The sequence below is a fragment of the Recurvomyces mirabilis genome, assembly GCF_035927965.1.
Source record: "Recurvomyces mirabilis strain CCFEE 5264 chromosome Unknown scaffold_21, whole genome shotgun sequence".
Classification (NCBI taxonomy): domain Eukaryota; kingdom Fungi; phylum Ascomycota; class Dothideomycetes; order Mycosphaerellales; family Teratosphaeriaceae; genus Recurvomyces; species Recurvomyces mirabilis.
Genome location: NW_027041955.1, coordinates 29,599 through 51,483, shown reverse-complemented (window position 1 = coordinate 51,483; position 21,885 = coordinate 29,599). Strand labels below are relative to the sequence as shown.

General features: G+C 53.1%; 11 protein-coding genes across 11 annotated transcripts; 5 read left to right on the top strand and 6 right to left on the bottom strand.

Moving 5' to 3' along the window:
* Positions 1-458: 458 nt before the first annotated feature.
* On the bottom strand, positions 459-2,393 carry LTS14_007491 (uncharacterized protein; the record flags this gene model as incomplete). The annotated part of the gene is made up of 1 exon (XM_064840183.1): positions 459-2,393. The coding sequence occupies one exon, from the start codon at positions 2,391-2,393 to the stop codon at positions 459-461; it is 1,935 nt and encodes a 644-aa protein (XP_064692063.1).
* Positions 2,394-3,858: 1,465 nt separating this feature from the next.
* On the top strand, positions 3,859-4,347 carry cyp1 (Peptidyl-prolyl cis-trans isomerase-like 1; the record flags this gene model as incomplete). The annotated part of the gene is made up of 1 exon (XM_064840182.1): positions 3,859-4,347. The coding sequence occupies one exon, from the start codon at positions 3,859-3,861 to the stop codon at positions 4,345-4,347; it is 489 nt and encodes a 162-aa protein (XP_064692062.1).
* A 214-nt stretch (positions 4,348-4,561) lies between these two features.
* LTS14_007489 (uncharacterized protein) lies at positions 4,562-5,896 on the bottom strand (the record flags this gene model as incomplete). Its single annotated transcript, XM_064840181.1, has 4 exons — positions 4,562-4,749; positions 4,811-5,417; positions 5,471-5,649; positions 5,707-5,896. The coding sequence occupies 4 exons, from the start codon at positions 5,894-5,896 to the stop codon at positions 4,562-4,564; spliced, it is 1,164 nt and encodes a 387-aa protein (XP_064692061.1).
* Positions 5,897-6,366: 470 nt separating this feature from the next.
* LTS14_007488 (uncharacterized protein) lies at positions 6,367-7,323 on the top strand (the record flags this gene model as incomplete). The annotated part of the gene is made up of 2 exons (XM_064840180.1): positions 6,367-6,472; positions 6,524-7,323. The coding sequence occupies 2 exons, from the start codon at positions 6,367-6,369 to the stop codon at positions 7,321-7,323; spliced, it is 906 nt and encodes a 301-aa protein (XP_064692060.1).
* Positions 7,324-8,118: 795 nt separating this feature from the next.
* LTS14_007487 (uncharacterized protein) lies at positions 8,119-11,322 on the bottom strand (the record flags this gene model as incomplete). The annotated part of the gene is made up of 1 exon (XM_064840179.1): positions 8,119-11,322. One exon carries the CDS (start codon positions 11,320-11,322, stop codon positions 8,119-8,121), a length of 3,204 nt encoding a protein of 1,067 aa, XP_064692059.1.
* Positions 11,323-11,913: 591 nt separating this feature from the next.
* On the bottom strand, positions 11,914-12,933 carry LTS14_007486 (uncharacterized protein; the record flags this gene model as incomplete). Its single annotated transcript, XM_064840178.1, has 2 exons — positions 11,914-12,633; positions 12,676-12,933. The coding sequence occupies 2 exons, from the start codon at positions 12,931-12,933 to the stop codon at positions 11,914-11,916; spliced, it is 978 nt and encodes a 325-aa protein (XP_064692058.1).
* Positions 12,934-14,185: 1,252 nt separating this feature from the next.
* Positions 14,186-14,781, top strand: LTS14_007485 (uncharacterized protein; the record flags this gene model as incomplete). The annotated part of the gene is made up of 2 exons (XM_064840177.1): positions 14,186-14,262; positions 14,319-14,781. 2 exons carry the CDS (start codon positions 14,186-14,188, stop codon positions 14,779-14,781), a joined length of 540 nt encoding a protein of 179 aa, XP_064692057.1.
* A 242-nt stretch (positions 14,782-15,023) lies between these two features.
* Positions 15,024-15,437, bottom strand: LTS14_007484 (uncharacterized protein; the record flags this gene model as incomplete). Its single annotated transcript, XM_064840176.1, has 1 exon — positions 15,024-15,437. One exon carries the CDS (start codon positions 15,435-15,437, stop codon positions 15,024-15,026), a length of 414 nt encoding a protein of 137 aa, XP_064692056.1.
* Positions 15,438-16,375: 938 nt separating this feature from the next.
* Positions 16,376-17,991, top strand: AQY1_3 (Aquaporin-1; the record flags this gene model as incomplete). Its single annotated transcript, XM_064840175.1, has 4 exons — positions 16,376-16,607; positions 16,698-17,047; positions 17,112-17,487; positions 17,540-17,991. The coding sequence occupies 4 exons, from the start codon at positions 16,376-16,378 to the stop codon at positions 17,989-17,991; spliced, it is 1,410 nt and encodes a 469-aa protein (XP_064692055.1).
* Positions 17,992-18,412: 421 nt separating this feature from the next.
* On the top strand, positions 18,413-19,884 carry LTS14_007482 (uncharacterized protein; the record flags this gene model as incomplete). The annotated part of the gene is made up of 2 exons (XM_064840174.1): positions 18,413-18,988; positions 19,078-19,884. The coding sequence occupies 2 exons, from the start codon at positions 18,413-18,415 to the stop codon at positions 19,882-19,884; spliced, it is 1,383 nt and encodes a 460-aa protein (XP_064692054.1).
* A 264-nt stretch (positions 19,885-20,148) lies between these two features.
* Positions 20,149-21,645, bottom strand: LTS14_007481 (uncharacterized protein; the record flags this gene model as incomplete). The annotated part of the gene is made up of 3 exons (XM_064840173.1): positions 20,149-20,953; positions 21,026-21,313; positions 21,365-21,645. The coding sequence occupies 3 exons, from the start codon at positions 21,643-21,645 to the stop codon at positions 20,149-20,151; spliced, it is 1,374 nt and encodes a 457-aa protein (XP_064692053.1).
* Positions 21,646-21,885: the final 240 nt, after the last annotated feature.

The window sequence follows — 21,885 nt, the reverse complement described above, 5'->3', positions numbered from 1 at the left end:
CCGTGTGAGTATGTCCTGGTCCAAGACCATCGCCATATGTTACTATATGAAGCGTCCCATACTCGTAGACCGGAGCCGCGACTAGTGGGAAACGCATGTATTGAGAGAGTCTTAGTCATATGATATGCAGGATACCTAAGTGTGTAGTAGCGAGTTCATTATTACCCCCGATGCAGAACTTTGTACAAAGTGAACGAGACGTCAACCTCCATAAGCAAGACACGGCATTTCTTTCTAATCCAGGGGGTATATTGTGGTGAATTGGTTAGAGATCCCGAATCGCCCTCGAACGCCTTACAATAAATGCTCATGGTGAATCTCCCTGCTCCCTTCCTTTCTCTCTTTCCGATCAATAGCGTCATTGTGATACTGTTGGAAGGTCGTCTGCTGCGTGCACTCCCGATGCATCCAAAATCTCTCCGGACGGTTTGGTACTCAGCTTGGCAGAGGGTAACGTCTTACATAGACCCGTAGCTGTGCTGCTGTGTTTGCCGCAATTGGTGCATTTGCTGCTGATGCTCCACATCCGGTGTACCACTCCCTTGACCGTGATGCTGATGATAGCTCATGTGCATTGGCGAGAATGCCATGGGCGAGTATGCAATCATACCACTCGTCGCCTGGTCGTGTGAGATGGGCATCTCTCTATAATCTTGCTGTTGTGGCTGGATCTGCTGTTGTTGTATTTGCGAATTGTGCATCGGCTGCGCCTGTTGGTAAAGTGACATGCTGTTATCGTCTTGAGTTTGCATGTACACGATCGGAGAGGTCATTGCGGATGTCATCGAGAGCTCGGATAGAGACATAAAGCCGGCATCCTGGTAACCGCCTCGGCCCGTCGGAGACATGAAGTTCTGCTGCTGTGGTGTATGGTTTGCGAACGATGTCTGGATCTGTGGCGGCTGGTTCGTGAACGGTGTTTGGATCTGCGGCGGCTGCTGCTGGAAGTGGCCACCATTCTCGTAAGGTGGTGGTTGCTGCCCATTTAGCCAGTGCGGATTCGGCTCGTGAGCATGATGTGTTGCTGGCCGCTGGTCTTGCTCGATCTGTTGAACATGGTATGCATTCGAGTCTACACTGGGCACACGATGCAATGGCCGAGGCTGGGCATGTTCGTATTGATAGGCTGATCCACGACTTGGCTGCTGTATTGGTTGAGGTGTCGCGTGTGGTATAGGAGGCGGTGGCATCGGAGGACCTGGTGGCACCCGATGCGGCAAGACAGCAGAACTTTCTAGCGAAAGCGGCCTCTTTGAAGTTGGTGCAGTCTGTGGCAAGACTTCTTCGTCTTGGTCGAGAATCTCTTCTTCTTCGACTTTCATCGTGGCCTTTTCATCGTGCGCGGATATGTCCCTCGCTGGCGATTCAGCGGAGACAGTAGTTGCCAAAACTCTGTCTCGAAAGAGATCGTTCACAAAATCGTCCGCTCGATGGAGCTTGAGCAGGTCATGTGGTGCCAAGTCGACGTCCAGGATACCCATTTCAAGTTCCTTGACAGCCTTCTTCACTCGTTCGTGCTCCCATCGCACATTATACCAGCCGTCCAGGCTGCCGAACAAGCGTGTGCTGGACCTCTGAACAGTGGGAAGACAGTGGCTCTGCTCCAGCAAATTTCGTAACTTTCTATGCCAACTGCGCAATGGCCGTCCTTCGAGTGGTTGTGCTGACAGCTCCAGCAGATGTACGATATATGCCTGCTGGGTCGAAAATAATCTAGATGTCTCAAACTCCGAGCTGTAAATCCTGTGGCCTTCTGGTGTCTCTACAGTCCAGCCAAGTACTCCCGCACCACAGCTTTGGCAGTGCTTCCTGGCTTCGGGTGCGGTGGCAAAGTTCTGCCTGCACATGACACATCGGAAATATCGTTTGGCGACATGGATCTCCTCGATGTGGCGTTTGCATGTTCCTTTGGTTGTGTAGTCCGTATGGCAGAAGACACAGTTATAGTGGCCAGATGATGAAGGTGCCCTTCCTTTGAATGACTGGGCGGCGGCGTTAAGTGCAATGCCTTCACGCCGCAAGTTCTGCTTGACGATCTCAAGGTCGCGACTTACAGCAGGCTTGACGTCTGCTTGGAAGACATTCTGGTAGCTGCCGGTGGCCTTCTCGGAGGACAGCGTAATGCAGCTGGCTTTGCCTTTGTCCTTGCGCGAAAAGCGCAAGCTGAATTTGGATCTGTGTGAGGTTGGCTCTGGTGGTCGACTGTCTCCGGACGCATGTGGCACGAGGCTGTCATTTGCGCGAAACAGTTCTCGTACGGGATTATCTTGTGGTGTTGTCGCAAGCTCGACAATTCTCCGGGCGGCCTCGTCCGGCGTAACATTGTGAATGAGCGCCCGTATCAACTGCTCGGCGCGAGACTGCAGCGAACCGAGCTCGGTGGAGGATTCCATTGCCCATTGTCGTGATGCCAGGTCCTATCGTGCAGCCAGTATTATGTGTATTGGGAGTATTAGACCCCGAGAGGCAATACGGCTAGGAACAGGTGAAGCAGAGGATCCAGACAGGTGGTACCGTGCGACGCCAAAGCAAAAAGTGGATGCTCACGCTGAACGGTACTCGAGCATGTAAGATGAGTCGTCAGACTATTATGCGGCAGCGGTGCACGATGGATGAAACTTGCCAAATGAATGGTGTCGAGATGATGCCCTGTTATCGTGAGGAGAATGGTGTCGATCCCCACTGTAACCAGAAGATGTCGAAGCTTGAGGTGCGCGACGATTGATCCTAGCAAGCGTGAGCCGGCAGGAAAAACCGTTAGCGCGACCACAGACCCGTTCGAACCGGACAAGGATTATATGGGATCGTCGCTCGGAGTTCAGAAATCATGCACGATTGGCACCTCACGCCGGCGGACTTCACTTGGCAATATCAAGCAAATGATCTACAGACAGTGGCAAAGGCAAAGAATCGCTCCCTCCACCGCTCCGAAACGATGGCCATTGAACATGCACTGTCATGACTAGAATGTGGTCTGCATAAGACCATGTGCTTCACACGCGGTCGAGCTGCACGCATACCATCGTGTAACACGGCTATCTCGCCAACAAGCTTCTTGATTACATATGGTTGTCCATCGGTGCAGTGGTGAAGCTTCCACGAACCCTTCGAGGCTCCTCGCCACCACTCACCATCACTATGCGGGGTCTCAATATGGCCTCTCAGCCTCTCCCGCTCGAGGGCTGCCGGAGACACGCTCGCCTGGCTGCATGACCCAAGATCCGACGATGGGGTCTTCGGGGCTCTTACGCGAAGAGGGATGCAAACCGAGGATTCCTCTGCTTGCAGGTGCAGGCTTGGGAGCAACGTCTACCACGCGCACGAAAGTCGGAGATCTGACCTGCGCCATGAATCGTGCAGGCAATCAATTCTCAAGCCAGGGGACGCCAAACGGGGCCGATCGGCGTAAGCGGCTTCCTTTGATCGTCTGAAGAGATCACCGTCTCGCTACCACGTTGTCTGTGTAGGCGAGTGCCACCAACATGATTGTGACGTTGTTGTCGACCCTCTCGTCAACTGATGCGGGCGCACGTTGAGCGAACATCATCACCGACGGATCTCATGCGGAAGAAGACCTTGATATGTGCATGTGGCTTGGCTACACACAGAGTGGGGACGCTCCGTAGAAACCAAGACCCCACCTTATTTTCCGCTTTCGCTATACGGACCCAGTGCCGAAGTTCTGGCTAACATCTTGATTTTGGTTGCTGTCTCAAATCACAATGTTGGTGCGGTGACCAGAAATTATTCATTTTGGTGGTATGATAGTCTTGACACTACCGGTACATCCCACGTAATAACAAGACTCAAGACTCAAGACTCAAGACTCGTGTAAGCCGGGCAACGGGAGGCTCGGAGATGTCCCCGACGGTCGTGCTCGAGAGCTCCATGGGCAATATCGTCTGCGAACTCTACACTGACCACGCGCCCAAGACATGCCAAAACTTCTCAACCTTGGCTGCGCGCAACTACTACAATGGGACCGTCTTCCATCGGATCATTCCGGACTTCATGATTCAAGGTGGTGATCCGACTGGGACTGGTCGTGGTGGCGCTAGCATCTATGGCGAGAAGTTCGAGGACGAGATTCGAGCAGATCTCAAACACACTGGTGCAGGTATCTTGAGCATGGCGAATTCGGGCAAGAACACGAACGGGAGTCAGTTCTTCATCACTCTTGCGCCCACGCCGTGGTTAGACCGGAAGCACACCATTTTTGGGAGGGTAAAGGGTGGTATGAGGATTGTGCAGCGCATGGGCATGGTGAAAACCGACGGCGAGGATAGGCCGTTAGAGGAGGTGAAGATAGTCAAGGCTCGGGTGGCTGAAGGAGAGGACGCTGTGTGAGAGCGCCATTGCACCGCCTAGCCAACATGAATACGTGAGGATGTTGCATGTGCAGAATGCGCGAGGCAATGAGCAGAGCGCCTTGCGGTGTGTACTACGCACTGGCTTATGAGGCGGTGATGCTACATCAGGGCGATGAGGAGCACGTACCTTCGAAGCTGCTACACCGTGCGGGGTCCGCCATGCACAAAGAGCTGCTGGCTCCCTCCATCCACTACTTCAGCGGTCCATTGGGATGAAGCAGCACCTTGGTGTATCCGTCCACCCTACGATCGAATCTATCGTATGCATCCACCGCATCGTCCAAGCTCACTTCATGCGATACCACGAACGATGGCTTGGCTCTGCCGGAAATGATGAGGTCTCGCAGGTAGCGGTTGTAGGCTTTGACATTGCATTGTCCTAAAAGATGTATCAGAAGAGCAGGATTCATGAGCAGAATGTGTATTGATGAGAGACTCACCTGTGCCCAAGCTCAAACCCTTCTCGAAGAGCTTGCCGAAGCTGATGAGGATCTGGCCTTTGCCTGACTGCTCGTCTGGCGCGCCTGGATCCGCTGGAACGTATAGACCAGGGATACCGAGGCCGCCTGTGGGTCTCGTAACCATGATAACCTGGTCGAGCACAACGTTTGGCACCTCTTTCTTGCCGCCCTTGTCCACAGCTTGGTAGCCGACGGCATCGACTGCTCGATCAACCATGCCACCATTGTGCTTGATGATCTGGTCCACTGGGTTGCCTTCGGTGAAATTGATAGGGATGCAACCAATCTTTTTGGCAGCATCGAGTCGCTCCTTCACCTGATCGACTACGTAAACCTGGCTGGCTCCACGGATGATACCAGAGTATGCCGCCATCAAACCGACCGGACCTGCACCAAAGACCGCCACGCTCTCACCCGGCTTGAATCCTGAGAGTACTAGGCCGTGCCACCCAGTTGGGAAGATGTCAGCGAGGAGAGCGAAATCTGCTTCGTGTTCGGTACCAGGTGGGAGGACGAGGGCATTGAAGTCAGCGTAGGGGACGCGCAGGTACTGTGCCTGACCACCTTGGTAGGGACCCATGGCGACCTATCGTGATCGTCAGCATTGACCGACACTACCGTGCTCGTGTGCGAACTCACGTAACCGTACGCTCCGCCTGCAAAACCTGGGTTCACGCCAGTACAGAATGCCGTCTTGCCCTCCTCGCAGTTCTGACAACGGCCGTCCGCGACGTTGAACGGTAGAACAATGCGGTCGCCCTTCTTTAGCAGTGTGACACCCGAGCCAAGCTCCTCCACGATACCCATGTTCTCATGCCCTGGTGGTCGTCAGCGAATGGTCGAAATGCTCTCTCGCACGCACGACTCATGCATACCAAATACCAGGCCTGACTCTGCAGCTGTCCGCCCCTGATACATGTGCAGGTCACTGCCACAAATGCAAGAGGTGGTCACCTTGATGATAGCGTCGTCTGGATGAAGCAGTTTCGGCAGATCAATCTCTTTGATCGAGACCTTGAATGGTCCGTCATAATGCAACGCCTTCATCTTGTTTTGAGACGCCATTGTGGTATATATCCTTAATTGTACTCGTCCGTATGGTCCTACAACAGTGTTGTAAGTAGTATCCTCTCAATTCACTTTCTCTCATTGCCCCTCTATGATCATCTTTATAGACGAGACGGCACTTCGTGGCTGATGCGGGGCAAGAGCTGCCCGCGCTGCAAGGTTACGCGCTCGCGATGTGGAGTGCATGTATCTCCATAACTTAACGCTGTAGCTGCCCGCACGGCGGATGGCCGGGTGATGGGCCTCGACACTGAGAGCTGTGTCGAGTATTTCTAGTTCCTACCGAGGACAGATATCGTCGGGGCTAAGAGATTGGGAAGTCTGCATGCTTGCCGCGTGCTGCCTTGCAGGCATTGTGAGTTCCGATGGCACAGCCTCGACTCCTGCTTGGGCGGACATTTAAGAGCTCTCGCTGTGGAGTATCAAGCACACTGGCGCACGCAAGTCGTAACGCCAATACCGCTTCCATGAGCCTCCCTGGCAAAATACGGCGAGCCAGACCAGCTTCTGGCCTCTCCTCGCTGCCCTCGCTGTCCTCCCACCATGTTGGGACTCGATACGCTGCCACGTCAGGTACATGGCCTGGTTGGAAGTCTGCCCGCCGTCTTAGCTCTGGGCGCATAGACAAGACCGCTCGCATCCATGTAGCGCGGTCTGATATCAATGGTGGCAACACAGCCACGATCACCATCTCGAATCCTTCCAAACTCAACATTGTCAATATCGAACTCCTCCAGGACCTCGCCGACCAATGCCAAGAACTGTCAAAAGATACCAGTCTTCGTGTTGTAATTCTTACAGGCGGCCCAACAAATGAAGGCAAAGCTCCTTCCTTCATCGGCGGCATGGACATAGCAGAGATGCATCAGCTGTCGTCTCCAGCCGCTGCTCGCGAGCTCATCACGCATGTTCACAAGGCCTGCAAAGCTTTAAGAGACCTGCCTGTGCCCGTGATAGCCCGTGTAGACGGCTTTTGTCTCGGTGCTGGGTTAGAGATCATGGCAGCATGCGATCTGAGGATTTGTACTGAGGGTAGCACCTTCGGTATGCCTGAGGTGAAGATAGGTATCCCTTCTGTTGTCGAAGCGGCACTCCTTCCTAGTCTGATTGGCATAGGCAGGACAAGGCGCCTGCTATATCTAGCCGAGAACATCGACGCACCAAAAGCAGAACGATGGGGTCTAGTAGAGAGTGTCGTGAGGTCTAAGTCCGAGCTTGACGATGCGGTCGCAGATTGGAGTGGCAAGATCGCACAGATGGGTCCGCTTGCAATCAGAAGCCAGAAGCGCTTGATGCAGAAGTGGGAGAACTGCACGGTGGACGAAGGTGTGCAGGCCGGAGTAGAGGCTTTTGCAGAAGCATTTGAGGATGGTGGCGAGGAGCCTCGACAACTGATGGCACGCTTCGTCAATCGTAGACGATGACGTGCCTGGTTGCTGTCGAAGAGTTAAATGCGTACGTAGGTCTTGCGAACCATAGCTGTACTGTTGGCTGTCAACCCGACCACCACTTTCTGCTTCTAGCTGTTCACGCTGCTCGATCGTACCCTTCGAAGGCTATGCTGTTCGCGAAAGATTATTCCGCCATCATGAGACTGTACACCGCGTACCATTTTGCTCGGTGTCTCAGATGCTATAGTCGTGATCCCTCGTGATCTCCTGTGGAGTGTGACCCAATCGTCTGAGGTGCGGTACTATCACAGTTCCTCCTGAAACGTGATTAGCTTTGAGCATCTCAAACACTACGTGGCAAAGATATGCGAAAAAGATCAGCCAGAATAGCATGATTGAGATAATACTAATGATGCAGAGTGGATTCTTTGCCTTCGTACAAGTGCTACTCATATTCGTGGTCACATAGCACCATAAATGCCGCAATGCACCATAAATGCCGCAATGTCAAGGACGTCTAGTACGCACCGCTCGGTGGCATAAATGCCTCAGCTTCTCATGTCCGATCATTTGGTCCAACCCAACTCCTCCGTGGCAGAGCTCTCTGAGCGTTCGCGCGCGGCTTTCCATTATCTTGTAGGCGGTGTCACAAACACTTGTTGTCGCTGGAGCATGTAGTGGCTCCCGTCATACCCATGATTCAGATTCGAGGCCATTCATAGATCCCACAATAAGCGGCTGTTGTGATGTAGCATATCTTACAACATGATATGTCTGACCAGACCAATTGATGACTGATCTCACAGTAACTACCGATTACTGCTTCTGTTATCCGGTACTGGGCGTCGTACCCGTCCGTTTCCGCCGCCACCAATCTTGCCAGTCTGCTTGCGTGGCCGGGTACATTCCATTTCGATTATAATCCTGCAATGATCCGTCAAGACCGAGATCGACGTCTGCAAGGTCAGCGCCATCATAATCCATTGTTGGCGATCCGGTCTGCGGAAGCTTGGGTAGCTCGAAGGATTCGTCGACCGACCAAGAATACGTGGGCACTGGACCAAAAGCAACAGTCGACGGGCCATGAGGCACCGTTGTCCGGACATCACTCGCACCAGCCGCAGTCGTAGTCGTGGTCGTCGCTGCAGCTGCCGCGCCGCCATTCGCGACTTGATCATCGACCGACCACGTCTCCGGAAGACGTGAGCCCTCCACAATACCCGTACCACCCGTCAACGCATTGCCCGACATAGCCTGCGTCCCAACCTCTCCCGATCCTGCTTTGATCTGCGCATCCCACATCTCCCAATCGATGTTGGCCTCACTGCCACCATTCTCGTACGCTGCTGGGAACTGAAGCATATCTCCAATCATCGAGAAATCCATGTCCGCCATTCCAGCATCCATCATAAATTCGTCCTGTTCGGAGCTCCCACTACGATCAGTGTTCAAGGATGTAATGGCGTCGTTATTAGCGGAGTACATAGGATTAGCAGCCGGATTTCTCATCGATCCCGGAGCAGCAGAAGGCATCAAACTCGTCAGCACACTCGCGTCAGCACTATCGCTCTGTTGCACAACGGCAGAAAAGTCGAAATCCTCGGGTATGTCCCAGTTGTACGTACTGACCATCCCCGCGAACGGACTCTCCGCCTGTCTTTCCGGCGTCTTCAAGTACTGTGCCAGCGTGGCCGACTTCCAGAACTCCTTTGCGCTTGTCACCTGGCCTTTCGTTGGCTCATACTTTGTGCCCTCAGCCTGCTGCTGCACGGACATCGGGAATTGCGCTCGGACTTTCGCAATCATGACCCCAATAGCTCGAGCCGCTTTCTCAGTCTCGTTGAAGATATGTTCGCTCCTCTCAGCGTTGGCGTTACTACCTTGGAGGCCAGCGGTGCCAGGCGGAGCATACTGGGCCGGCATGGCACCATTAGTGCCTCCTTGCGTAGCCCCGGTGCGATTCTTGCTTGAAGCATTAGTCCAGATCTTCTGACTTCGCTCGAGTGCGTCCATCATGATACCCCTGAGCGGACATTGATAGCCACTCGGATTGATTTCAGCAAACTTCTCAACATTAATCTGCTGGCTCAACTCGAGACAAATGATCATAGCGGCAAGCAGGAAATCGTGCGTGCTGATGGAGCCCATATACCACTTCACACTCTCAAGTTGTCCACCAGGCTGCGAGGCGGTGTAGATAGTATGATGGTGTTGCAAGACACGCAGAGCACAGTCAGCGGCGGTTTTGCGACTATGCCCGATCCCGACTTTCTGCTCCTCCTCACTGAGCTGAGCCAACGGAGTGGCGACGTAACGACGATGAAGCACGATCTTCGTCTTCAGATACAACAGGTCCAGATTAAATCTGCACATCAGTTGCTCGGCGGGATCGGTGACGACTTCAGTAATATCTGGCATCTGCAGAAGTGGTGGTATCGCTGCCTTCGCTACTTCAAGCTGGCGATCTAGCTCCATCATCTCCTCGTATGCAGGTGGAATCGTCGCATGGCTCAGCTCGGCGGCGTTAGCGAAGACTCGAGTGATACCCAGCTTAGCGCGTGCATAGCTCGAAGGTGTCAACTCTTCTATACCTCTGCTAGGTGGCAGCACAGTGGTATTGACATTGAAATCGCGGTCCAGCAGGTTCCGTGGAGCAGCTGTATCAGACTGGATTGTCTTGACCATGCTCGGGAGGCCTAGCTGGAAGCTGATAAGCACGTCGATCATGCTGATTGTGCTCCAGATTCGTCGTCGCATTTCGCCGTGGAAGGGCGTGATGTTCGGATAGTGTTTTGCGTCTCGATGGAAGCCCATTCGTAGTGCCAGACGAACAATCAGACCTACCATCAGCCAGACATTTACAAAGGCGTTGTTGCTTCTCAAGCCTGCTGAGTAAATGATCAGGCCTTCGATGGTATGCTCTTTTGGCTTCGTGAAGTCGGATAATACTGCCGCAGAGGCACTGATCGAGTGATACTTGTTCACCTGATCTAGTATCTTGTTCGCTTGCTCACTGCTCGGATCCACGTCTCGAAGACCGAAACTTGCTGATAAGCTCATGATGGCGAATAGTAGACTCAGCCACATAGTAGGTGTCTTTACGGGGTCTTTCCAGAATCGTTTGTACTCGTCCTGAAACGTAGGAGCATGAATGATACTCTTGAAAGGGTCAGGTGAGTTAAACCACAAACTCAGCAAGCGATCCGCCACGCGCTTCTCCGGCACGGCAGTAATGATTTGTTGTTTGGTCAAGGACGGAGTGTTACCCAGCATGAATCCAAGACCCGACGTTGAGCTGACGGAATCCTGGTTTTCACTGTGCCATGGATTCGTACCTGGCCAGCCACCAGTACTGTTGTCGCCTCTAGCAAGTGGGTTCTCGTTGAGCTGCGGACCAGTCTCTTCTTCCTGCTCGTCATCATCCAGATCACGTTTGAGCTCGGAAATACTGCTTAAGATGGCGCCCCAATGTGCTTCGCCTACATACGAGATCTCGTCCTTACCAATATGCATTTGTCCGAATGGAGTCGTCGCTTCATCTACATCGTCTTGAGGAGGCGTATGCGCATTGCCGCTGCTAGTACTTTGCGCCTGGTGGGACCCAGTACTCGAGCCGGTCAGACCTTGAGGGCTCGTGTCACTATCACTAGGCGGTGTTGGCTGCTCGAACGGGCCTGCACCATTCCGAGCACCTCCCTCTCCCTCCCCACCTTGCGCACCATTCCTCTGCCGCCCTCCCGCCGCGTTACGATTCTGATTCATCAAATCCACCACCAGCTCCTCCAACTGCCTGATCCGGCCCTTGACATTCTGCACCGGCTTGTGCTTGGCGGGTGGCGGCACGAAGAGGCATTGTCCCTCCCGACTTCGCTTGATACACTGGTCGCAGTGCGGCTTCTCGCGATTGCACTTTAGCTTTCCAGTGCGACATGGCGTGCAAGAGAGTTGGCTGCGCGCTCGTTTCTGCTTGAGGTGGTGCGCGGCGTTGGCGGGGAGAGACTGCGCCAGGCTGTCCGCGCTGTTGGTAGCCATGGTTTTGGTCGCTATAGGCTTGTAAGCTATGGCGCAAAGAGCCTCCTAGTAGATTGAGCAACTGTCGTCGTCGTCGACGACGGTGAACGTAGAAGTCGTCTTAATGTTGCATCCGTTGCTGTGCTCATTCGCCAAACATGACCTTGCAGAATGATACTATGGTATGGAAGCGCATTTAATTACTACTCAGCACGAATGTTGCCTGAGCGGTATAGTAGTGGCCGTTCCGCGATCAGACCTGGTCGTCGATGGTGCTTCATGCAGGGTCCCAACTCACGTTCTTGGTCAGCAAGTGGGGCTGATCTCGCTATCGCCGTCCGTGATGCGAGTCGATGTACGAAGCGTTTCCTTCGTGAAGGTGTAAATTGTACCATCGAGAGTGGTATCAGATTTCGCGACGTCTGGTCAGGAAAACGTCCAGCAAAGCAAAGAGCCTTAAGTCGATAGGATAACGTTCCAAGACCGCACATTCTGTCGGGCCTGCGTAGCACGAAACACAGCAGTCAAAATATGCTTTATTGACGCTACCAGGAGATACATATACGGGGCGTTATGTACCGATTTCATGAGCAACGAGTCATAGGTCGGACCCTACGGCATCTCCAAGACCTCTTCAAAGACACTATGCTCCCTCCACCCCATAGCCCCAACATAGATCTTACAGCTCTGCAACAACCTCCCCTTCACCCCTCCCGTGCCCCTCCCAGCCTCGTTGGACATAGTATACACATCCATGCCCTTGAACGCACCATACGCGGAGTGAAACTCCAAGTGCTTAACCTTGTTCCAGATCATGAGGATGTCATCCGGATGCAAAGGGATCCGATTCGGTATACTCCAGAAGAAAGTGAAACTGATCACTCCCTCCTTGCCTGGGACAGGGTTCGTGGCGGAGGGTGAGGTGAAGATGGTGTCCGCTATGAAGAGGCTTTTAGCTTGCTTCCAGTGCAGGAGCAAAGAGCCCGGAAAATGGCCACCCGCCAGGATGGCTGTCACTCCTGACTCGGGATGCAGGAGGGGCGTGTGAATATCTATCAAGAACCGCAGTTCGGTCCCTTCTCTATGGATTTGCCCCAACCACTCCTTATCGTGTGCGCCGACGTATACAGGACAGGAGAAAGTGCGGGACCAATCTGCCCAGGTACTGTAGTAGTGCGGATGCGAGATCACGATTGCTTTCAGGCCTCCAAAGTCGTTAATGCGGTCAACGGTCTCGGCATCAAGGAAAGGTATTAGATCCCAGAGGATGTTCCCGGCTTCAGTCTGCAACAACATTGCTCGCTCGCCGATTGCGAACTTCATTGAACGAATCTGATTAGCGGTTAAGATGAGATTGACGACCGGTCAACTTACCTGCGGCTCTGTTCTGACCGACCAGATCTTGCGATTCTGCTTGTCTTGCCACCAGACATTGCGGTGGCCTTGGTTTCGAAGAGTGGCTAAGGTTGTGAAAGTCTGGCCTTCGGGTGGTACGAATTGGCGAGGGTCATCGCAGATCTTGCAGCTGTCTTTGTTGCTCTGCGTGTTCACTGGGTATTGCGTGCCGCATGCGTTACAGAGGAGGAAGTCGTCTGAGCTCTGGAGCTTTGCTATTGCTGGTTTGGAGGTCATGGCTGCAAAAGTAGATCAATGAGCTGGCTCGGAGTCTGTTCGTATGATCGCTTCAAGTCTTGTGGCACTGATGTGTTAGATGTCCCGTACGGGCTTGTATACGTTCATCGAGTTCAGCAGCATGCCTGAGTAACAAGTGACATGTACACTGATGATCATGGCGTCAAAGCATGAGTACACGCCCTACGGACGACTATCCAAACTATGAGGTTGGTTGTATGATTCTCGTCGGTAGCAGTTACCACCTCTGGTATCAATCTTGTACGGTAGGATCAATAGTGTTCCCAAGCTGCAGCTCGTAATAGGGCGATTTGCCTTTGCGGGGGTGTAGCTGTACAAATGTCCTCCAGCACCTGATCTCCTATCGTCGTAGGCCAAGGCTGTTGTTTGGTAATCGCAATTGTGGGTATAGAAGAATCTCATATTTGCCGTACGCCGTTCCACCCTTTCCATTAATGCCAAGTCATCATTTAGCGGAAGCAGCTGAATCGGCCCAGCGAGAATCGAAAAGGGGCTCGTCGTGGGCCGTGTTTGTCGACGATCACTCCTCCACCTGTTCAGATATCGTGGTCAGTAGGAGAAGTATTCGCGATCGCAGACAATGGAACATACCCGCATGCTTTCCTCCGAAGCCTTTGGTCCACATGAAAGGCATCCTGCTGTTGGCTTGATGGTTATAGTCGCGTATGTATTGGTGAAGCAGTGAGCCTCTTCAAGTGTGTCGCGTGTATTGTATCACTGTCGCGTTATGTTTGTGACTTGGTGTAGGAAGAGAAGACTGGAGACAATGAAAGGTTGCGATGGGAATCGTAGGTTGTTTACACAGCCAGCCATACCTACCTGCTTTCTGGTGATGAGGTAACGCCAAGTTGCTCCTACCTTGATTGACAGCCTTGGTATTGCTTGGACCAAGTCATCAGGCTGGCTGCGCGATTCAGCCACTTCCCGGGTCACCGCCATCCTCTTCGGAGGTAAGCATAAGCTTGTCATATGCCCTCGACGAAAAGCTCGACTCGATCGTTCGAGTTGTGGAGAAGAAGCGAGCGCGAAGGGTCAAATACGAATTCCAGCGGTTCGTGATATGACGCATGAGTCAGCCTTCGCGATAGGAAACGCCAGGGCGTCGTGTGTGCAAATGTATACATATAGGTCTGCCCGAAAGACACAATAGCTGGAACCTTGATTGGAAGAAGAGGTCACATAGCAACTTAAAATACCATCTCGGAAGACTAGCTCATCAGTCCAGGCAACGATGTCTCTAGCTCCACCCTTCACGGCCGAGACAGCACACAAGAAAGTCAAGGTTGCGCAGGATCTATGGAATACACGGCAGCTATACCCCGAATGCACGCTCCCTGGCTTGCTGGCTTCTGACATTCAAGAAGAGATCCCGAGCGCATAGCCAAAGTCTACACAACCGACTCCATCTGGCGCAACCGCGATAAGCTCCTCTCCGGCACAGAAGAAATCACCCAATTCTTGACCTCGAAATGGCAGAAGGAGAAGAATTACAAGTCCGTCTCCTCGCCCGTTCAGCCTCTCCTCTGCTTTCTCCGCGCCGCACTGACTTGTCTACTCACCATCGTATGTAGACTCCGCAAAGAACTCTTCACTTTCTCCTCCAACAAGATCGCCGTGCAGTTCTGGTATGAGTACCAGGATTCTCACGACGGCATGAAGTGGAAGCGGTGTTATGGTCTCGAGGACTGGACGTATGACGATGCAGATGCTGGTAAGATGCGGAAGCGGATGATGAGTGGGAATGATGTTGAGATTTCCGAAGACGAGCGGTGGTTCAAGGATGGGGTGGATGTGAATAGTGTTGACATCTCCGAGAAGCATTGGTGAGATTGATATCGTTGCTCTGGTATGATCAGCCTGGCCAATGCTTCGAATCGGATGCCTTTTCATATTTGACATGCGTTCGTCGATCGGGCTTCACACGCTTCTTCGAACCCGTAATCATCGTGGATCTGAACACACGGAGGCCATATAGCTCCTTGTGGAGTGAATGGCTCCGCTCTGCACCTTGCTTGTGGCCTGCAATTGCGGCCTTGTAGCTGAAATCGGTTCTTTCCAGTGTTTCGTGCTCAAGCCGGAGGCGTGTCGTGTATAACCACAGCCAAGAACTTCGCATCTGGTACAACCACGATCTCGTTCTTCTTCGTCCGTATGCGCAGTAGCTTCGCCTCGTCATGCGAGCCATTCAGATCCTCCACCAGACTACTGGCACTCTTTACGAATGTCCAGACCAGCTTTGCAACCTCGTCGACATTCCTTGTGCCCTTGCCTGTCAGGGTCTCGCCGCCAGTGCCAGCACCATTCGCTGTGCCATCGGTGGATGCAGTGCTTTCCATCCCGACATCCTCTGCCGTGATCAGACCGGATGAGCGTACAATAGCGCCAGTGTCGCGGGCCAATACGAGGGTACTTTGGACGTCCGGTCGATGCGACAGCCTAGCGAGTAATGCTTCCGTCTCAGCGGAAGGTGAAGGTTGTTGCATGTTCTCTAAATCAGTAGATTCAGAGTAGTGTGGCGTAGCAGACAAGTTGTCGATGAACTGTTTATTTGCACCTGAAGCTCGCGTGGCATTTCCGCGCAGATATGTCTGTGCTTTGGCTGCAGAAAATCTCCGAGCCGGCCTAGACCTGCATGAGCAGTGAGCACATCCTCCCCGACCTTGACCTCACCCTCCATCCGTATTCTGTCTATCTCAGCGGTTCACCAGACCGCCCGACCATTCCAAGATCATTCTCATCATGCTGGTTATCCACGGAATCACCGACACTGGCGGTGATCTGTCACCGCTGCGTCTCTAAGAGACAGATGACGCAGTACGCCTCATGATCGGCTTCGGAGAATACAAATCGTCCAGCACAAAGTCTATCTCAAGAAAGAAGCCTCTAAATGTCCGAGAGACTTTAGATTTAGCCTACTTTCAGACTAAACCCATAAGCCACTTCCACCGCACTTCTCCCAGCTTCTGGCTGGACGAAGTCGTGACTGGTGACAAGAGCCCTGGAGCAATGAAGCGCTTCCCACTGACGCGAGGCGAGAAAGCCATTCCTCCAGGAGACCTGTCGCTGCAATCAGCAGACGTCATCACCGCTTGGGATCTTTCGACAAAACACCCTCCTGAGCACAGCAGATCGTTCCTTCTTCTCCCTATACACCTGCCGCCTCTACCGATCCGCAGCGGAGTGTTGAGGCGGGAGGCCGCACGTGTGGGGTCTGATGAGCACGAGTGACACCGCCTGGACTTCAGAACGGCGGAACTCAATCACCAATCCTGCTTGGATCTCAGTTCTCTGTCCCGTCCTGAGCTCCAGGCCTTTCGCAACTGTTCGTGGCGTCCACAGCATGGAGGATGATTGGCTCCAGCTTTTTCAACATGCATGCTGGCCGTCTTTCACAAGCTGTTGCATGCAGGAGCAGGCGAGGATGCAGTTCAGTCAAATGAAGGTGAACGTCATTGCGCTAGCGAACGCCATGTACAAGGTCCTTGGGCCGCCTACGCAAGGCAGAGTACAAGTCAGCAGTATTGTCTCGGTATATGAAGACCTGCCGGATTCTTGTATCCTAGCCCTCGTGTCTCCTCCTTTGACCGCCCCTGTCTATGATACGACCCAGCGCTGCGAGCAGTATAGCTTGACCCGCCAAGATGAATATCAATGTGAGTAGGGAATCTGTTTGCTAGTTGAAGTGGGCCATCAATACGGGACTGACCATGTCGGATAGCCGCCCGTTCCTGGCAATACCATAGCCATCCCCTTCACCAAAGCGGCCGACCCTGAGAAACGCGATGAAGTCGTCGACGCAGTTGGTGCACCACGGGTGCCCTTCGCCCATCTTATCCCTGATGCCTTCCGTGGACACTTCGTCGCTATGCTCGGAGAGTTCGTCGGGACAGTGCTGTTCCTCTATTTCGCACTCTCGGGAACCCAGGTTGCCAACAACATCCCATCGTCGTCCGGCTTGACGGTGAGCGAAATTGGCGCTAACCCGCAGCAATTGCAGTACATCGCTCTATGCTTTGGCTTTTCGCTGGCCGTCAACGCGTGGGTCTTCTTCCGTATCAGTGGTGGGCTGTTTAACCCTGCCGTTACCGTCGGCGTGAGTGCAATCGTGTTCAATCATCATTCGTGAAAACATCATGAAAGCTGACAATATTCTCTAGATGTGTCTTATCGGTGCCCTACCCTGGTTCCGCGGCGCCCTCCTCTTCTTTGCACAAATTATAGCCGGGATCGTGGCATCGGCATTAGTCTCCTGCATGTTTCCTGGCCCCCTCACCGTCGCTACCAAGCTTGGGGGTGGTACATCAATCGCCCAAGGTCTCTTTATCGAGATGATCCTGACGGCCCAACTGATCTTCACGATCTTCATGCTGGCCGCTGAGAAACACAAGGGCACTTATATCGCTCCTGTCGGGATTGGTCTCTCCCTCTTCGTAGCTGAGCTCACGGGAGTGTACTTCACTGGCGGCAGCCTCAACCCGGCACGATCTTTCGGGCCGGCTGTGGTTGTCCAGAGCTTCGAGAGGTATCATTGGAGTGAGTATGCACGAGGACGAGATTTCCAACCGGTCACTGACACCTCTCGCAGTCTACTGGTTAGGCCCAATGCTTGGCTCTCTCCTCGCTGCTGCGTTCTATAAATTTATCAAGGCCCCGGAATATGAAACCGCCAACCCCAACAGCGAAGAGAACGACGATGTCCGCCGTCCCACGAGCGATGAGCAACGTCTCCAAGAGAGTAGACACTCCTACGAGGAGTTCGCGCACAAATCTCAGAATGGCGTTCCGGCTGTGGCTGTCAATGGACAGACGGCGACCTCGCCCACGACTAATGGACAAACTCCCATGCGTTTGAGGCCTCAGGCTCATACGAGGAAGCCTTCGGTGTTGCTGGAGGGCGAGCGTGGTCCTGTCGCTTTGCCTGATGACGGGCTGCATGGAGAGGAGGGTGCAGCTGCGGATCAGTGGAACTCGGGGCGTGCTATACGCATGGGTGGTACGCGGAGGCCTATTGCTCGGGGTGCCAGTTATCAGGCTTAGGGTGTTATGCTTTGGGAAATCTGTAGGGATGGTTGGTGCAACGGCGTTGGGGAGAAAATGGCTGAGGGTTGGTCGGGTACACAGTGACTGACAGCTTCTGCTACGACATTATACGTAAATGGTGTTCAGCATATATCGTCAACTTTTGTTTTGATCCATAATATGACCAACACCACCACACGTGTACATGATATCTTGAACATAGCTCGTCGTTGTTGTCATTGTCTTCTCATGAATCGGTGAACTGATGGGTCACGAGTGCGGCTGGCTGGCTGCAGCAAAATTCGATCCATCTTCCACGTTATATCCTCTTTATCAGGACTGCGATCTCTACGCGACACGCATCGCCGTACCGGTGCGATGTATCCCTGAGAGTCGGACGGTCCGCCTACAGTCGGAATGATTGGACTTTTGGACCGCTATGGCCCCAGTCACACGCAGTCAGCGTTCTGGACGCGACGCTGCCACTGGCCACAATCATGACCCGGCGATCACTACTTCACGGCTGCGCCTGCGTACAGCTCGGCAGACGCAGAAGGATGACTACTCTACGACGACGGTCTTTGCCAGATCTGGCCACTCTTCTAGACATGGCAAAGCATCGAGAGGCTATACATCTGATGAGCCGCCACGCTTCATCATCAACCTCTCACTGCCGCCTGAGCAACGCTACCTGGAGGTCTGCGCTGCTTTCGAAGAACCGATGCTCGAATTAACGGCACTTTTCGACGAGGTTGTAGGCGGTATGGTAACCTTCTTGCCATTGAGCTGGCTGAGACTTCTATGCAAGATGTTCTTGAGGCGGATCTACAACGATGAAGAGAATGCCGAGCTTATAGGCATCAGTCGAGCGGTGGGTATAGAAATGTACCTACTCGTGTGTTTCAATGTGCTGCTGGACCTGATGATGGGTTGTTCCAGTGGTGGGGCTCGAGTGCGGGACGAGCAAAGTACGACTGGTGGGAGCAAGATGTTGCATTTTCGTACACTGGACTGGGTAAGTTGCGGTGCGTGATAGGACTTACTGAACCTGTCGCCACTACGGACGTCCACCGCTTCGGCATACTGAAAGCTGACTTCGTTCAGGACATGCCCGCGCTGCGCAAGATTGTGATCCAGCTAGACTTTTGCCTCGAAAGAGATGGACCGATCACAGCAAGCAGTATTACTTACGCAGGATTCGTTGGTGTTCTTACCGGCGTGCGTCCTGGTCTCAGCCTCAGTCTCAATTTCCGACCGAATCGCATCGACAACGGCAAGTTCTGGTCGGATGCTGTTTACTTCCTGCATATGGTCCTGGTGCTCCTCGGACTCCGTGCTAGCATCTCGTCGACTCTGCGAAGTTTTCTATTGCCCCGAGCCGCTATGAAACCTGCCTCCCTGACATCCAAGCCGGCGCAGACCTCTCCTCCAGCTTTCGTGGACATAATCGGCGCAATGACTGGCATGATCGTGCCGATTCTGATGACCACAGTCTGCTATCTATGCTTCTGCAGCGGCCAAGAGACCGTTGTCGTCGAGAAAGACTACAGGAGCGCCACGTCACGTACGAGTCAGGATTTCATAGTCGTGACAAACGCCGACAGCACCTCCTCAGCCCAGCCTAGGCGATCTCCTTCTGTCAAGGACACAGAAGAGTCGGTCAAAGTAACTTTGGACGAAGTGGTTGCAGAAGCCAAAGATAGAGAGAGATGTGCTGTGGACAGTTGGCAGAGTATCACAGCCCGATCATGTGGCCGCGACCCTTTTGTCACCAGGTCTGCCGGCATCAAGGACGTTGTCAGATTGGTTCAGGCTTACCCGACTACAAACGAATGCACTCATTTCGCATGTGTTCTCGATCCAACCATCGGCACGGTGAGATGGTGTCGGCGTTATCATGCAGTAGACTAGCTTGTACTTTGATTAACAAATTCCGGACTCATGAAGTCTAGTACCAAGACTACACAAGCGAGCACTTGAAGTCGAGAGAAAAGGACGGATTACAGGGTATTGTTTGTTTGTTCGATTTGTCATCTATTCATCTTCTCAACACAGGGGTGTAGCCAGGACCCCGTTGTCCGTAGCAGACGTTGCGAAGCTGCGATACAGATTCCTAGTCACATTATGCAATGCTGAACATCTCTACGTACGCAGGTTTTCGTCTCGAGATCCAGTCTAGACCTGCCACTCCCACGCATACGTGGTCACGTTGTCTGTGGAATAGTAAGGAAGCACAAGCTGGTTATTAGAGTATGAATGCGATAGCGTTCCAAGGTCAATCGGGGCATCGACTCGGCCGAAGTGTACATCGGACGCAACCGGGAATTTCCAGGTGCGAACACTGATTGACCCACTGGTTCGCAGACCCAAACTCGATAGATTATTGAAGGTGACTGAGTATGTCCCTGTAGCTGGAGGTCGCACGCCCATCAGACAACGGACATGGCCGCAGTCGACTGTTGTATAAGCATCCATGATACCATCGGGAGAGACGCTGGTGCCGTAGCGAGAGCCTGTCATGTTCTGCGAATAGTACTTATAAACCTGGTAGTCGCCGTTGGTGAAATACCCTGTGGCGGCATAATTGTTTTGGTCAGGCTTTGACAGTAGGGAGGCGGCAAAGTCGTGGAGCTTTGTTCCGCCGAGCCAGTTGCCGCGGAGGCCAATGGCATTGATACGCTCAAGCTGGGAGATCCAGAAGGCCGAGCCGGCGGGCACTTCTTCATTGTAGATGGCGTACTCGTTGATATTGATCTGCTTCTTGGGAAGCTTGTACTTCGCTTGGATCTGGGTCAGGCCGTTGTAGGACTTGGAAAGTGAAGAGCCAGTACCGGCCTCTTCGTGCCATACGTATTGATCGGGAACAGACGCGTTGCTGCTCACGAAGGAAGCCCACTCATACCACCAGTTGTAGGAGAGTGAAGGCTGACCAGCTGTTGTTGGACCCGAAAGGAGGACACTATTCGTTCCGAACGCTTGTCTGTTGAGATAGTCAGTGTGTAGCCCTCGTCATCCTGGTGCATACCCCTATACGTGCCTTAACGTATGGTACCCACGTCCCCACATCGCAAGCCACTGGTCGATGCTTCTGTTCCAAAACGCTGAGCCCTCGGGTTCATTCCAAATGTCGATCACCAGGCCAGCCTTCATGTTGTTGGAATTGATCAGCTGAACTAGCCGAGCGAGGAAGCGGTCGTATGATGACCAGTCACCATTGTCACCCGGCGCCAGAGATGATGAGTTCTGAGTCGTATCAAAGCCCCAAAGATCGTTTAGCAACAGAACGAAACCTCCGTTGTGCGAGCGAGTAAGTTGGTAGTTGCTCAACGCACTTTTGAATCTGATCTGATATGCTTGTTAGCTCGAGAGCTCTATTTTTCGATGGACTTACAAGTGTCCTACTTCAAACTCCGGCTGGCTCCAGCTCCAACCATGTCCAACTTGTGCGCCTGCTGCACGCCCATAGTTGAAACCAAAGCCACTTAGTAGCGCACTGGGGATCTGGGTTTGATTGTCCGGCAGACCGTACAGTATGCCAGAAGCCAAGTGCTTCGGCGTTCCGGTGTTATTGGCGAAATTGATGATTGGGCCGGGCGTCTCTCTGGGTTGAAGAGCTACACCATTGGCCACTGCCGTAAAAGCAGCGAGAGCAAGGGATGACAGTCGAGGCATAATGACTATTGCTGTTGGTAAAGGAATCGCTAAGTCCGATGTGCGCTTATGATTCACATCGCATTGCAGTTTATGTACGGTATAACGTTGCAAATGCCTGTGGCGGCCGGTGGGTCAAGCTGTCTGCAGTCGATGGACTTCCTGCCACCCACCGGAGACCACTTAGACAGAGCCACATCTCGCGTGACGATCATGCCGTATACCTTTGACTCGTTGTGGATAGAAGTTACATCGTGCATG